We start from the raw sequence: 17,145 nt of genomic DNA, 5'->3' as shown, positions 1-17,145 counted from the left end.
GTCACTTTCTAGTATTATTACTATTATTTAGACAAGAATGAAGATTCTTGCCTTCCTAAAATAAGGCCGGTAGAAAAGATTTTGTGAAAATAAATAAATAAAATTAAATAATAAAAAAAAAAGTGGCCCAACACCCCTGAGGACACACCCAGATGTTAGCAGTGGCAGATCTGGGGCGTGAAATTGCAGGTAATTTTTATTTCCTTCTTTGTACTTTCCCACAGTTTCCAAATTTTTATTCGATGAGCACACATCACTGTTATAATTAGAAAAGAATTACCATGTTTCTTTTTTTCCCCTCCAGGAGAAACCAAGGACATATCACACGAAGTATTTCAGCCAGTGAGGGTGAAACATCCTTGTTAAACCAAGAAGAGGAAATAGGAGCAGGAGAGAGGGGGCGACCAATATCTGTTGGGTGCCTAGCATGTTGCAAGCATGGTGCTAGGAACATCTCCTCCATTATCTCTTCAGTCGTCACACCGACCCTGGGAGTTTGGTGCCATGATCCCCATTTTACAGATGGGGACGCTGAGAGTGAAAGCAGCTGCTCTTTCCGCTCACCATGCTACCTCTCCACGAGGTGGCAGAAAATGCAATTTCAAAACCAGTTTGATTTACAGACATTCAGAGTACCTATTACCTGGGGCTTCTTAGAAAAGAGTCACCAGTTCTTCACGATACAGCTGCCCCTCCAGGTATCACAGTATTGTATCCCAGAACAGTGACTGGTGTCTATTGTTTGCCATTTTCTTGATGACAGAGTGTCTTTTTATGTTCCATGTACAATGTTTTGTCTGGTGGTTAATGCCTAATGTAGATAAAGCTGCGGTGGACTCCGTCTGCCATTTGGTTGCCGGTAGCACTGAAAATCGGAACAATCCTTTTGGAAGCTATTAAGTGACAGTAGAGCAAGAGTCATAAACAGGTTGAGATCTTTTGACTCAGAAACTCCATTCCCAGGGATGTATTTCTAAGAACTACTTCGGCAGAAAAAATAGAAAGCAAGTGACATGCATAAATATGTTCGTGTCGATATTAACAGCAAATAACTTATAATACAACAATGTGATGGGAGATACTATAAAAAGTGACCTTTTACAATGGATAGTTTATCCGTGTGTAGTAGCCAGCTTCCAAGGAGCCCTTCATGATCCTCACTTCCTGGTAATCACGCCTTGGTGAAATTTCCCTCTCAATGCTAAACAGAGCTGACTTGGTAACCTGTAGGGTCGGGTGGTAGTGACCATGTATGACTTCCAAGGAGACGTCCTAGAAGATGTTGCAGCTTCTGCCTTGGTCTCTTGATCATTCACTCTGGGGGAAGGCAGCCACCACGTCATAAAGAAGCCCAAGCCCCAGAGAGGCACTGAGGCCTCTGGCTAACAGCCACGCAAGTGCACCATCTTGGGGACGGATGTCCAGCCCTGGTCAAGGGTTCAGATGACTGCAGCCCTACCCAATGTCTCAAGGGCAACCTCATGACAGATCCTGAGCCTGTACTGCCCAGCTAAGCTGCCCCTGATATTCTTAACCCATAGAAACTATGAGAGATAATAAATGTCATTGTTTTAAGTCACTAGGTTTTGGAGTAGTTTGTTCCAAAGCAATAGACAACCAACACCGCCCACGATGGAATACCATGCAGCAGTGGAAGTGAAAAGTGAATGAACTACTGCTACACACACAGTATGGGTGAATTTCACAAACGTAACGTTAAGCAAAAGAAGCCAGATACCACAGAGGATATGCTCTGTGATTTTATTGGCACAGAGATCCAAAACACTCAAGGTTAATCTGTGCTATCAGAATAGAGTTCTCTTTGGGAGGCGATTGGCGATGGTGACCAGTCAGGAGGGGGCCTCCAGGTGCTGGTAATGTTCTACTTCTCGATCTGGGAGCTGTAGAGTTTAGATCATGGGTGTGTTTTGTTTGCAAAACTTCATCAAGCTGTACATTTATGATTTGTGCTCTAGTCTGTATGCACGCTATATTTCAATACGAAATGTCTTAAATGATCATTTTATGGGCACTCTTTGAAATCTAGACACCTATGATCAGGCTCTGGTCCACAAAAAGGGCAGAACCTCAGGAGAGCCTGTACAATGATTTGCAGCCCTGTAAAATGCACGCACGCGGAAGACAGGATGGAGAAAAACCGAAATGTTTGTGTTGGGAGGCAGGGATTCTGGGTAACTTAAACATCTTCTAAGTATTTCCTTTAGGAATGGGTTATACTGTCTTGTTGAAGAGAATGAATAAAAGGCCGAGAGGTATAATACATTTTCACAGGGTGTCTAACCAGAAACTAAAACGTGGTCTTCTAAGGAGTAAGCTTTTTATTCACCAAAAATTTGGCCACCCAGAATAACTCCTTCCCAGAAATTTTACAAATTGGTCAAGTGCGGTTTCTCTAGCAGAATCGGGTTATTGAAACTGCCATTTTCATTAAGCAGAAGAGTGGAGGCCTGCTCTCAAGGTTCGTGGTCCAGCCGGGCTGGGAGGGAAGCCACGCCAAGCAGAGAGGGCATGTCAGCGACGTGCAAACAGAGCGGTAAGTATTAACTTGCTGGGAAGTAAGGAAATGTGCGGGCCTGGAGGAGCCCTCTCAATGCTGATAGTAACAGTATCAGAGCAGAAACATCACCCTCAAATCCCCAAACAGCTGCAGATTCAGAAGACAGCGGAGAAAATTCTCAAGTTTCACTGAGCTATAAACTTTGGATTTCCCATAACAGCTTTCCAGAATAGGTTCCACATTGTTCTCGGTAGAAATCACACATTCCAATATTCAGGTAGCATCTTGAAGACACACTCTGTTTGGCAGACTACTCCCATATGCCATCTCCCAGCTCAAAAACCATCAGTGGATTCCCCACCTGTAACCACAAGCCCAACCTTAAAAGGTGTCCCTGATCTGGCCTCAAGTGACAAAGACAACCCATGCACCCCAGACTGTGTCACCTCTTGCCACCTGGCCAAGGGCCCACTGTATCCATCACCTGGGAACTCCCTTCACCAACTGATCTTTACATGGGGAAGGGCTTTCTAAGCTTCAAAGCTGTGGAAGAAACCACAAAGGAAATGCTTGACAGTCCCGCGCTACATTAAAACAAAACATTCTGGTGTGATTAAAAAATTCAAGCAAAATTAAAAGACAAACAACTGGGGGAAAATGTTTGCAGCAAATACCACAGATAGATGGTTAGAACCCTTACTTTATAAAGAACCAACATAAATCAATATTTAAAAGAAAAAATGCTCACAGATAAAAGGGCAAAGGACGTAATAAAAAGCAAATATAAGTGGCCAATAAACATTTGGGGGGAAAAAAGAACGCTCAATCTCTCTAAAGGTCAAAGAAATGAAAATAGAAATAAGATAGATTAAGTTATCAAAGACACTGCTCCCTGCTAGCTGAAGCACAGAGGGATGGCATTCGTGCACAGGTGCTGGCGGCATGTAAATTCATGAGATATTTCTGGCAAGCCACTTGGTGATTATCAAAAGCCTGGAAAATGTTCCTACTTTTGGTTCACATTTTTTTTTTACCATTTCTTTAGAAACTTCTCAGCAAATAATTTGGTGATATTTATCAATCTTCTTAAGATGTTTGTACTTTTGACTCACATTTCTGATTATTTTCTCCAAAACCTAAAAGTTGAAATTCAGCCGAAGATGTATGTGCGTAAAGAGATGTTTTCTGCAATGCAAACGTGTAATAATGAAAAGCTGGAAAGACCCTAAATGCCCTACAGTCCAGGAGCTGTTGAGTCAATTACTGTGTGTCCATATGACTGAAAGCATTGGGTAAAGAGCCGTGTAATAGTCAAGGGTTCCAGATGACATGGGGAAATGCTTATGATGTAATCGGTTTGCAATGGGAAGCAAGCTCTAAACTTCCTAAAGAAACAAATTTTAGCCAATAGACTGGAAAACACGCCACCTCTGGGTGGTGAATTTGGGGGAAATTTGTGTACGTGCTTCTTTACCCTTTTCTGTACTTTCCAAAATTTCTACAATGTGCAGAATTACTTTGATAATCACTTAAGCAGTTAAAAACCTGTAAAAAAATTATTCTTGATACACTCTCGATTTTCCTAGTGAAAAGCAATTGTTCCCTTTATGAATCGGCACGAGGTAGGCTCAATAAAGTGAATGAATGAATAGTGCTTTGAAGTCTCTTGTGAATTGTTTCTCACCTTCTGCTTTTATTGCCTGGTTATTTGTGTTTATGTCTTTCTCCCTTGTGATCCTGGAAGTTCCCGGAAGGTAGAAATCACGTGTCTCCATTCATTCACATCCAGCCAGTGCCTTGCATCCAGGAGGAACTCAAAGTGTTATTTTTTAATGAATGGAGCATCTCATAAGTTAAGTGTGTTTTAACATGCGATAAAGATTCTGGATGCCAAGGACTATGTTAAACCCATGTCTCATGAAGTAAGGGGACTCCCTGAAAGCCATGGACAGGGGGATCAAGAAGGGGTTCTAGTGGCAACTCTGCCCCTACCTGGTAGCCATCATGTGTTTGCCAAATCTGCTGTCTAGTCCTGAGAGCACTGTCCTAGGAGTCTCCATGCCGCAATTAACTACCTATGGGGTCTTGGGCAAGTCACTCATCCTTAGTTCATTCAGTGATGAACCAAAGGTGCTGGAGTATTTCTAGCACTGCTGTCACTATGATTTCTAAAATGCATCTGATAATGAAAGTTGGTTTGGAATAGCAAGGTGAAAGGTATCTTTAGAACATGGCAGAATTCTTCTTAAAAAGAAAACAATAACCCTCTATTGATAATCAAGTCAATAATGTGCATCCATGAGCTGGGCTCCACTTCATTTACATTTTGTCTTTATCTTCAATTTTTAAAATAATTAAATTAGGCAACCTTAAGGTTCTGGTAAGGTCCATGGGATTCCTGGAGCATCTGTAGAGATGAGGAACAATTCCTCTACAGTAAACGATTTCAGAGAATAAGATCACATCACTGAAGTGCCAGTGAAGGCAGGGAATGGAGAGGGCCCTAGGCTTTTCTTCTCCAGCCCCTTCCTTGGTGGGGAAACCTCCTGTTCATCCACAGCAGGGTGACCTCTGTAAGGGTGACCTTACAGTGACCTCTGCAGACAGCAGGGAGTTGCTGCACATCTGTCTCTGAGCCAAGGAGGTGGAGAGCCCCTTCTGCTCTCCCTGGCTTCCCAGAGTGCCCCTCTCACCAAGCAGGACCCTCCTTATTACACAGAAATGGAGCGCCGGTCCCTGCACTTGGTACGTGGTATTAGAGCCCTTAGCTCTGCTTGCCTCGTCCCAACTTCCCTGTGCGCTTGGGAGGCTGGAGTGGGCATGGTGCAGCCTTCCTACTGGAAAAGTCTGCTTGGGGAGCTCCGGGCTGCTTCCACCGCTGGACCAAGAAACCAGCCTTCCTGAGTCCCCAACTTGAGCCCCTCCCAGCACAGGAGAGGTGACAGCACGGAATCCAGCGCCCTGATGGTTAAGCTCTGGAGCCAGACGGCCTCCATGCATTCCTGGCTGCGTGAGCTTGAGCAAATTACTGAACCTCTGGACGCTTAAAGTTCCTTATTTTTTAAATGGGGGTAATAATCATCCCTACCCCAAGATACTATTGACAAGATTAAAAGGCTTGAAACAGTTATATATTTTTTAAACATATTTATACCTATATGTATATAAACTCAGTACGATAACTGGCGCATAGTGTTTAAGGGAAATCATTTATTTTTACTTGATTGAGGAAATCAGAGAACGAGGGGAAAACGGAAGCATATTCATTTCTTATGAGAAATGGGATCAGAAACGAGTCACTGGCTTTCCCTTTTTTGTCCCCCAACGACAGCTCGCCTCCCGTGAGGCCACTCCTCCCTCCAGGGCCGTCTGCAGAAGGGAACCCCCTCCTAGCTGTCACGTTCAGCTCACTGCGCAGGGCCCCTCTCGGGGAGGCGTGCGGGCGGTTCTCTTCCACGCCGGTGGCGGTCAGCTGGGCGCCGCACGGGGCGCCTTCGGGAGCTCGGCCCCGCGGCCCCGCACCTGGCGCGGTGGCTGCACGCGGCCGGCTGTGGCGCGGGCGAGGCGGGGAGGAGACCCGGGACTAACCGCGGCAGCACCTCTTCCCCCCTGGTGCCAACTGCCACCAGACCTGTTAGTTTTGCTTCGGAGGCGCTTTCTCCAGCCGCCTCGCGGGCCAGCGAGAGCCGAGCGCGTGCAGAAGTGCGAAAGGGCTGCGAAAAACGGGCGCGCGCGGCCCTGGCCAGTTGCGGGGGAAGCCGGAGCCCCCGGCGATCTGACCTCAAAGAAGGGTCCCGCCCCCGAAAAAGGTGCGAGGGGGGCCGGCCCGGCCTCCGGCGGGCTGCAGACGCCGGGGTGTAGATTAGCGGCTTCGTGGGGAGCGTCCGTTCGCCACAGGAAGGAGGGAAGAGGCCAGAGGTGCCTTCACAGCGCAGCAGCCCTGACAGATCTGATAAAGAGGAAGGAAGCCCTCGAAGTGGCTGAACCGAGCTGCCGGCTCCCCAAACGGACGAGGTCCTGCAGCTGTCACAGCCCTGCTTGCAGCCGCGGGGCAGAAAGGAGGAGAGCCTGCGCCCCCTGCCGGTCGTTTTAGAACGACCATCTCGGGCAAGGAAAGCCGGCAGGGCTTGGGGACGCGGCGCGGCCACTGCCTCCTGGGCAGGAGGTGGTAACGCCCTTGGGATGGTAAGTCCCCAGGGGAAGGCGGGGCTTGTCTGGGCCTGGATCCTCTACCTTCGCAAGAAACCTGCCCCACAGAAGAAACACAAGAATAGGTTTGCTCCAGATGGGCTCCGCTTACCTGGCAACCCAAGTCCACCCTAACGAGAAAAGTATCAATAAAAGCACGTCTCAAGATTGCAGAGCACGATCTGCACAGTGCTACATTTCTTGGCCTCTAATTTTGCTGTCACTCACTAGCTGTGTGACCTTGAGCAAGTTTCTTAACCTCCCTATGCCTCAGTTTCCTCCTTCATAAAGTGGGAATCATAGTCTAGATCTCACAGGATTGTTAGGAAGACTTGAGTTAATATATGTAAAGTGCTTAGAATCGTTCCTGGCTTACCGAACATATGTCTGTTAAATTAAAATGTTTAAATTTCACTGTAGGGTGTAGGCTTGTTGCACATGCTGTAACTGATTCCTTATTCTGGGGATTTTCTTGCTGTCTTTCAATCATACTGATTTCTAGTTCAATTCCACTGCAGTCAGAGAACATACTTTGTATGAAGTCACTCCTTTGAAATTTGTCGAGGCTTGCTTTATGGGCCAGCGAATGGACTACTTTGCTAAAAGCTCCATGTGCACTTGAAAAGAATGTGCATTCTACAGTTATTGGATGTAGTGTTGCAATGTCAATTAAGTCAAATTACTTAATTGAGTTATTCCTTACTGAGTGGCCGCTGAGCCTGCGCCTCCGGAGCCTGTGTTCTGCAACTGGAGAGGCCATAACAGTGAGAGGCCCGCGTACAGCAGAAAAAGAAAAAGAAAAAAAAAAAAAAACTCCAGTTATGATGGTGTATTTGTCTATTCCTCCTTTCAGCGTCATTAACTTTTGCTGTATGTATCCAAGGCTGTGTTATCAGATGCATATAAATTTAGGACTGCTGTATCTTCCTAATGAATAAAACTTTCATCATTATAAAGTACATTATACATGGCTGTATTATAAAATGCCCTTTGTCTCTAGTAATACTTCTTGCCTCAAAGCCTGCATTTTATGATAAATAGTTACATCTGCTCTCTTGTGTTTGCTGTGTCAATGAATTAAATCCTTTAATTTCAACCTTTCTATGTCCTTATAAAGTTTGTTTCTTGTGAATGTCATATATTAGGCTTTGATTATTTTAAATAGTTTCATACTCCCTTTTAACTGGATTGTTTAGCACACTTATATTGAATATAATTAATGGTGTAGGGTTTATAGCTAAACTTTTGCTGTTTTTCCAAGTTGTCTTGTCCTTTGTTCCTTTAGTCCTTTTGTCCTTTCTTTCGTGTTTTTAAATTTATTTATTTATTTATTTATTTTTGGCTGCATTGGGTCTTCGTTGCTGCGTGTGGGCTTTAGTTGCAGCAAGCGGGGGCTACTCTTCGTTTCTGTGCGCGGGCTTCTCATTGCGGTGGCTTCTCTTGTTGCGGAGCACGGGCTCTAGGCACGTGGGCTTCAGTAGTTGTGGCTCGCAGGCTCTAGCGCGCAGGCTCAGTAGTTGTGGTGCACGGGCTTAGTTGCTCCGCAGCATGTAGGATCTTCCCAGACCAGGGCTCGAACCCATACCCCCTGCACTGGCAGGTGGATTCTTAACCACTGCGCCAGTAGGGAAGTCCCTGTCCTTTCTTCTGGATTCATTGTTGGTTTTGTTTTAATTCCATTTTCCCCTTGAATCTTAGATTTTTAAGTTATTCTCATAATTATCTTAATATTACCTGTTTCCCTAGAGATTACAGTATTTATCTACAATTTATTCGTTTTCTTGAATTAGTACTTTTACTGCTTGCCAAATAATGAAAGGATCATACAAGTACATACACTTAAACCTTTCTTCCACCCTTCCATGGTGTTATATATGTATAATATATAGCCACAGTTATGTATTCCACATTATATATTTTTTAACAGTATATATCTTCAAGACATTACTGCTGCTTAAGTAGTCAATACTCTTTCATATTTGCCCATATATTTACCCTTTCCATTGCTCTTCATTCTTCCTTCTGGTTCTATACTACCATCTGGGGTCATTTTCCTTTGGGCTGAAGTACTTCCTTAAGTATTTTTGTAGCACAGGTCTCTGGTGCTTAATTCTTTCAGCTTTTGTCCGTCTGAAAATGCCTTTATTTTGCCTTCCCTTTTGAGAATATTTTCACTAAGTTGACAGATCTTTTTCAGTGCTTTAAAGATTCTGGCTTCCAAAGTTTCTGCTGAAAAGTCAGCCATCGCTCCTTCAAAGGTTACATGGTATTTCCCTCTGGCCGTCTTTAGAATTTTCTGTCTTTGGTTTCCAGCCGTTTGACTATGATATTCTTAGGTGTGTTCTGTTTTGTTTTGTTATTCCATAATGAGTTTGCTGAGTTTTATGAATCTGTGGGTTGATGCTTGTCAACGGTTTTGGAAAATTCTCAGCCATTATTTCATCAAATATTGCTTCTGCCCCATTCCCTTTTATGTCTGGGACCACGGGCTCATGTTTCTTATGCTCTTTTGTTTGTTTTGTTTGTGCATTCTTTTTACTCTCTGCTTGGATTTTTTCTATTGGCCTATCTTCAAGCACTAATCCTGTCTTCTGCTGTGTGCACTCTGCTGTTAGACCCACATGATGAATTCTTAATTTCAGATTTGAGCTTTTATTTCTTTTTTTTTCCAAAGAGCTTTACTGAGGTATAATTTACAAACTGTAGAATTCACCCATTTTAGATGAACAAAATTAAATGATTTTTAGTAAATTTATAAAGTTGAGCAGCCATTAGCACAATTTTTTTTTCCTCTTTCCTCTTTAAGAATATATTTTGGATAACATTTAAATTGAACTTTAATTCAAATACAAGGGAAATCGACATCACTAACTTTGCTAATCAACCTGTGTATACACTGATTATCCAAAAGTTTTAAGCAGGCAGAATTGCCCCCGTTGTAATTTTTTTTTAATTGAGATATAATTTATATATCATAAAGTTTACCCTTTTAAAGTATACAATTCAGTGGGTTTTAGTATATTCACAAAGTTGTGCAATCATCACTATTGGCTAATTCCAGAACATTTTCATCACTCCAAAAAGAAACCTGTACTCACTAGTCACTCCCCATTCTCTCCTCCTCCAGCTCTTGGCAACCACTAATCTACTGTCTGTCGCTATAGATTTGTCTATGCTGGGCATTTCATATAAGTGGAACCATAAAATATGTAGCCTTTTGTGTCTGGCTTCACTAAGCATAACGTTTTCAAGGTTCATGTTGTAGCTTGTATCAGTACTTTTTTAATGGCCATGATATAGGTATGTTTATCCAGTCACTGGTTGATGGACATCTAGGTTGTTTCCATTTTGGGCTACTATGAAGAATGATGCCATGAACATCTATGTACAATAATGTAGTTTTCAACTCTCCTGGTTATAAACCTAGGAGTGGAATTGCTGGATCATAGGGTAGCTCTATGCTTAACTTTTTGAGGAACTGCCACACTGCTTTCCAAAGTGGCTGCACAATTTTACATTCCCGCTAGCAATGTATGAGAGTTCTAATTTCGCCACATCACTGCACTTATAATTATCTGTCTTCTTAATTATAGCCATCCTAGAGGGTGTTTTTTGTGGTTTTTGATTTACACTTCCCCAATGACTAATAATGTTAAGCTTCTATGTATTTATTGGTCATCTGTATATCTTATTTGGAGACATGTATATTTAAATCCTTCCTCATTTTTTAATTGGGTTGTCTTTCTATTATTGAGTTGTAAGAATTCTTTATGTGTTCTGGATACTAGACCCTTATCTACAACCATGTTTAAAACAGACCACTCACGTCCATTTGTGGTCAGTTCCCTCTCCCACCCCTAGTGACTGGCAACCACTAAGCTGCAGCTGCTTTCTGTGTGTTTCAGGTAAGCCCTCCCTCTGATGAAATTCTGCCTCCTAAGTATTGTGTCATCGTGGGAGATTTCACTCTGCCTCTTGGAGGCCCTGGGCTTAGCTTCTAGCATGGCATGTAGAGCTCTGGAATTCAGCAAATGTCCTGTGAGAACACCAGTCACATATTTAAGATGTCTCCGGTTTCCAGTATGCCCTATCACCAAGAGCCTTATGATTTTCTTTCACCCAGTAAAGCCCTCTCCATGGGCCAAACCCAATCCTCACTTCCAGGCCCAGAATCAGGAAATGCCCCCAAAGGAAAAAATGGCCAGACCATCAGTTCACCTCAGAAAGGCTTTCTCCTCTGAAATCCAATTCATTTAGTCCTTATTGCTTCCAGTTTTCTGATGTTTAAGAATAGTATTTTAGTGTTTTAAACCAGTTTTTTCTGGTAGTTGCAGCAGGAGTGCTGTGTTTGTGTGACTTACTATATCCTACCCAGCAATTACTATAAGCTTTTAAGACTTTATATCTTGTCAAGCAAGTTTCCTTTCTTTCCCTCCCCGCTCCAGATATATGTTGGCTATTTGGGGGCCACACTTCTTCCATATGAATGTTTTAAATCCATTTATCTGTGTTCCCAAAAAGTCCTCTTGGGATTTTGTTGCATTTATAAATTATTTAAGACAGAATGGAAATTCTTATACTTTTACATTCTCCATCCATGAACATGGTACACTTGTCCACTGAGCAGGTTTCTATTAGGTCCTTTGATAATATTTTGTACTTTTCTCCATAAAGGAATTGCACATTCTTTATTAGACTTGATCCTAAATACCTTAGAGATTATCTTTTAAAACACTTCTAATTTTTTAGAATAGGTAATATATTTATGGTACAAATTTCCAAAAGCTCAAAAAAGTATACACTGACAATTTCCCACCCATTTTTCTCAGTCACCCAGTTTTCTTCCAGAAGAAACCGACGTTACTAGTTTATTTATTTTTTAAATAAATTTATTTATTTATTGGCTGTGTTTGGTCTTCCTTGCTGCGCGCGGGCTTTCTCTAGTTGTAGCGAGCAGGGGCTACTCTTCATTGTGGTGCGTGGCCTTCTCATTGCGGTGGCTTCTCTTGTTGCAGAGCACGGGGTCTAGCCATGCAGGCTTCAGTAGTTGTGGCTCACGGGCTCCAGAGCACAGGCTCAGTAGCCGTGGCGCACGGGCCCAGTTGCTCCGCACATGTGGGATCTCCCCGGACCAGGGCTTGAACCCGTGTCCCCTGCATTGGCAGGCAGGTTCCTAACTACTGTGCCACAAGGGAAGCCCTAGTTTATTTTTAATGTAGTTAATATTAGTATATAGAAATTACATTGATTTTTGTCCCTAAATCTTTTATCTAGTAAGCATCTGAATTTTATTATTATTATTATTATTATTTTGGCTGCACTGGGTCTTCGTTGCTGCGTGCGGGCTTTCTCTAGCTGCGGCAAGCAAGGGCTACTCTTCGTTGCGGTGCGCGGGCTTCTCATTGCAGTGGCTTCTCTTGTTGCAGAGCATGGGCTCTAGGCACACGGGCCTCAGCAGTTGCAGCACACAGGCCCTAGAGCGCACGGGCTTCAGTAGTTGTGGCACGCGGGCTCAGTAGTTGTGGCTTGTGGGCTCTAGAGCACAGGCTCAGTAGTCGTGGCGCACGGGCTTAGCTGCTCTGCGGCATGTGGGATCTTCCCGGATCAGGGATCGAACCCATGTCCCCTGCATTGGCAGGTGGATTCTTAACCACTGTGCCACTAGGGAAGCCCCTGAATTTTATTATTTCTAATAGTAGGTTATTTTGAATTTTTTATATATGCATCATCTGCAAAGAAGTCATTTGGTCTATTCTTTTCCATTCCTTATTCTTTTTTACTGATTTTACTGCATTGGTGTACGATGCCTCTAATAAAGCAGCTATGGAAAATAGCTGAATAATAGCTGTGACAGAAGGCAATCCTGTTTTATTTCTGACTTTAATGAGAGGGCTTCTGTTTCATATTTATGTATGAAATTTGCTGTAGGTTCTTGGCAGATGTCTTTATTGGGTTAAAAAAAGTTAATCTCTGGTCCTATTTCACTAAGAATGGGTAGCATGAAAGTTTTTATAAATTATTTTATGCACCTATTGAGATGAACATATGGTTTTCCTCCTTTAATCTACTAAATGTGCTGAATCGCCACTCATGAAAAAAAAGTAGTCTCAAATAAAACACTTTTACCCCAAATTGTTATTTATTTTCATGAGGGAGTAAAAAAGAACCTTTTATGATAGTGAAAATATACTTTATTTTTTAATACAATAGCTGCCAGCAATATACTGGTTCCAGAGACAGAAAAGAAAATACAAGCATTCTATAAGCTTTCATTTTCCTTTTCAACTAATTTAAAGAAAATACTCCAATTCTGTTCAACATTATGATTTGGGGGATTTGAAATTTTTTTCCATGATAAAAATATAATTTTGACAGCCCCAGCCTTAGTAATTTGTAAAGGATGGAATAAAAAAGACCATATATTATAACAATAATGAATGCTTCCCTCTCTTTGAATCAAATACTGATTATAACCAGTGTAAGAAATTGGTTAATCAATAAACTTGATGAAATGTGTATCAAAATGTTCATGAAAAAATACATTTCTATTTCTTCTCATTTTTACCATGTAGATATTTTCTAAATGGATATTTTAAATGCACAGAAACAAAAGCTATCTACATGCAACTCTGGAGAGATTCAAAACAACAGAAGTAAATATGCCTAAATTCTAAAGTCAATCAACTGAGTGTAAGAATAAATGTCAGAAACCTCTTCATTGTATACAGATTGCTCAAGGGTTTAAAGATAGTTGTATTAAAAAAAAATAATAATAAAGGTAGTTGTATAAACCAAAGTTACCAAGAAATAAAATCTTACATGAATTTTATCACTAAAGTCAACAATCCTAGTAAAAGAAAATAACAGAACTGTATAGAAAATCTGCATCTACATTTTTAAAAAAAGGAAGTTACATCAACTGAAACAGTAGACAGCTTTCCAAATGTTGAACACAAAAATTTCTCAGAATCCCTTGGAAATTAGTAAGATCTTCCATTCAGAGTCTAATCTCCTTGTTTAAATGGAACAAAAGGGGTTTAAATGAAGGGGAAAATGATTCAGTAGTTGTAGAAATAATAACAGATGATTTCTACTGTGTCAACCCATATACTACATGAACTGCCATGAAAACTTTCATGTCCCAAATCTCCCAAGACATGAAGCTACGATCTTTCCACAAATGTAAGATGGGGTAAAAAGCATATTCGAGGATCATCTTTCTTAGTAGCTTTTGTTCATTTGCCAATCTCAACCTCATCTAATTTCCCTGATAAAGTAATAAGATTTGTCTTTCAACAGAAAAATAATTCTGCCTTCATCAAAATTATAACAGATAGACCTTGCCTTCCTTGGACATCCAGAGAGACAGCCAAGTACAATCAGCGGATAAATTTTTTAAAAGGAGAAGAAGAAGAGAATAAATATCCAAAGTGGAAAACACTTCACAACTGAGTTTCAGAATGTGTTTTTTCATCCGTTTTGAGGACTGTAGCTCTATCCTCATTAGCCTTCTACTCTGTACCACTTAATCCACTGTTCACTTGAAATAGACACCCCCACTTCTCTTGAATCTTTTCCATGCTTTAAGCTATGAGGCAAGATTCAATATCACCTGATGCCAAGTTACCACTATCGTAAAAGTAAGTGAAAAGTGAAGATGGCTGTCTGTGTATTGGTGCAGAGGTGACATATTCACCCACGGAAGCTACTGCTATAGAATTTCTCAATATATAACCTGATAATGCTTCTTCCTGGAACAAGATAAATCATCATCCAACATTTTATTACAAAAAGGTGGGTACCCAAACTTTTGATCAGCAATAAGGAGTTCTAAGAAAGGTAAAGCAAAGAAATCTCCCTGAGCCAAATGGACACAATATGGAGTTTTTCTTATCTTTCTATACCAAGCTAGTCACTGATAGGTTTAAACAATGCAGAATGCTTATTAAAAAATCAAGCTGCTTCCATAAAGCCAGTGCTTACTAAATGTTAGCATATCACAGGGAAGAAAACACTGCCATTTTAAAGCAATATACTTAAAATTTCCAAAAGCAGCCTATGAGAAATAGCATTTCTTAAACAGGTTAGGTATAAAAATTACCAAAACATTATTATAGTCACAATCACAGTCTTTGGAGTAGTACATAGAAAGTCTTTTTTTTTTTTTAATGAATAAATACATAGCAAACTTTTGTTTTATTTTCACCAAGTTCATCCTCCCTTGTTACAACACAATTCCTGGTTTAGGACTTCAATTTAAGAAACAAACATGAAGACTGCTATTCCTCAATGTGGCTGTAGGAAAATTTAATTGAAGGAAGTGCAATGATCGAGATTAGGCAAAACTGCAGTCAATATGTAGTCACCATCACAACTATAATTTAGTCCAAAAGAAGTGAACCATCCTCTACCCAAAGTCTAACAGTAAATGGGGGTGGAGTGGTAATCTATGTGTTTTATCTTGTTTTTAATATAGGATGGATAATGCATTCTTTAGATTATCCACATTAAATGTGCTTTAAAAACAAAATTCTACTTGATATTTTGACAAACCCACACTACATTCCTTAGGTTAGTTTTTACATTACTAACCATTGTACTGCTACAGCTAAATCAACTAAATATCAGTGTACGTAGTGTTGCTCAAACGACCTACAAACAGCAAGGCCGATGCCTACCTAAAAAGAGGAGCATTTTTAAAATAAAGGAAGAAAGTAATAATGTTCCAAATGAATGGCACTGGGCAAAATACATATAACCAGTAACGTATTTAGACAGAGAGTATCACGTGCCCATTGGTTTCTCTTATATGCATAAAAGGCTTGAAGAAGATCTTGCAAATATTGTTCCTCCCTCTAGATCTTTAGCCTCTACGTAGTGTCAGATATTATAATTGATATGAAGGATAAATGCGTTTAGGCAAAAGTAAAAATCCACATACAAAGTAACATAGCAATATCTGTAGTGACTTTCTGGAGAAGGCTCTCTTCTCTGGTGGTAACATCCTTTAGTACATAACCAGGATAGACTAAACTGAAACAGAATATTTTGATACAGTAGCAATCCTTTCATATACTCTTACTAAATATTATAAAATTCCAAAAATACATAAATATTCCTTGTACCGTGCATTATGCACCAGTTTGGGCCTGATGAGGTTGTGATTACTACTTTAACAGTTAAACAGTGCACCTCAAAAGTTCTGCCATCTATACACAGTGAATGGAGACAGTGGTGAGGGCTCTAGAGAGATGGCAAACTGCCTTTAAAGTGAAAAGTTTTTATGGAGTGTCTCCAAATTAGGAGGATACGGGGTAGGGGAGGTAGGCAGGGTAAAAGAATTTTAAAATAATACTGCTTAGGAGTATATATTTAAAGATAGCTACTATACCTTGTCTATCCTTCATCCTAATCTGGAATAACTGCATGTTTGTGCAAAATAAAGTTTCTATCTTATAGGAAGAGGAGCAGTCTGTTAGGAAAAGCATGTTCTTAGGGGAAGATGTGAAGACCTCTCTCTCGTAAGTGTTATTTTACTTGGTAAGTCTTTTGGCTACATCACTATATGCTATTTCAACCTCCTTATCACTGGGGCAGGTATTGGTGAACTCATCCCTACTATACGCGTTAGTTAAGTATCTCCAGATGCCGGTCATTCCTTTTGGAATATCAAAGTTGCGATATTTTTTGGCCACCACCTGAAATACAAAGAGATCAAAAATTAACATTTATATGCCATGTCTTATAAACCAGACATATATCTGATTTCAGGGCAAATTAATTCTGTGAATCTCTGAAAACTGCTCCTACCTGAAGTCTGTCACCTTCGTTCTAACTAGACTTTTAAATAAGGACTGCACGCTACACCAGAGATTCAGAAGTGTGATGGTCATTGCAAATGCCTGCCTTGGCCATCCAGAGAAACAGCCAAGTATAATCACTGGATAAATACTTTAAACACACACACACTAGATCTCTGTTTTTCTTGATCTTGATCTTTACTGCACAACCATCCTATACAGCATAGTGTTTCACACAATAAATGCTCAATAAATATTTTCTGCCTTGAAAAGAAAAAGCCAGGCGATCAGAGAACAAAGTTTGATGCTATAAGTCAGTGTAGCCACCACTTCAAAGTTACCTGTTACATCTTTGAATTTTTATGCAATCACAGAAAAAAAATCCTATTTGTCATATGCCTTGATTTTAACACACAATTTTCCACTTAATCAACCCTAGGGTGTTTCAACTATTGCCTGGGGGTGCTAAATAGTGCGTGTCAGAAGATCAGCCAAGTTTTACACAGAGGAAGTGCTGCCTTAGTAAACAGATACTAGGTGTAATAGTGCCCCACATCCTGCAGGCCTACCTTGACAATGTGCAGTTTGGGCAGAAGGTTGCAATCAGCTAGCGTCATTTCATTGCCATCCAGAAATTTA

General features: G+C 41.0%; 1 protein-coding gene across 1 annotated transcript in view; it reads right to left on the bottom strand.

The window, feature by feature from the left end:
• Positions 1-12,874: 12,874 nt before the first annotated feature.
• Positions 12,875-17,145, bottom strand: part of CLIC4 (CLIC family member 4) — an 85,818-nt gene continuing 81,547 nt past the window's right edge. The window contains exon 6 of the mRNA XM_024766709.1: positions 12,875-16,404. Within this exon, the coding sequence (XP_024622477.1) occupies positions 16,240-16,404 (165 nt within the window). The 3' untranslated portion in view covers positions 12,875-16,239. The remainder of the gene's footprint in view (positions 16,405-17,145) is intronic.

Source organism: Neophocaena asiaeorientalis, unplaced genomic scaffold (genome assembly GCF_003031525.2).
Source record: "Neophocaena asiaeorientalis asiaeorientalis breed wild unplaced genomic scaffold, Neophocaena_asiaeorientalis_V1.1 scaffold79, whole genome shotgun sequence".
NCBI lineage: Eukaryota > Metazoa > Chordata > Mammalia > Artiodactyla > Phocoenidae > Neophocaena > Neophocaena asiaeorientalis.
Note: the sequence above shows the minus strand (reverse complement) of the source record. Positions and strands in the feature narration are given on the sequence as shown.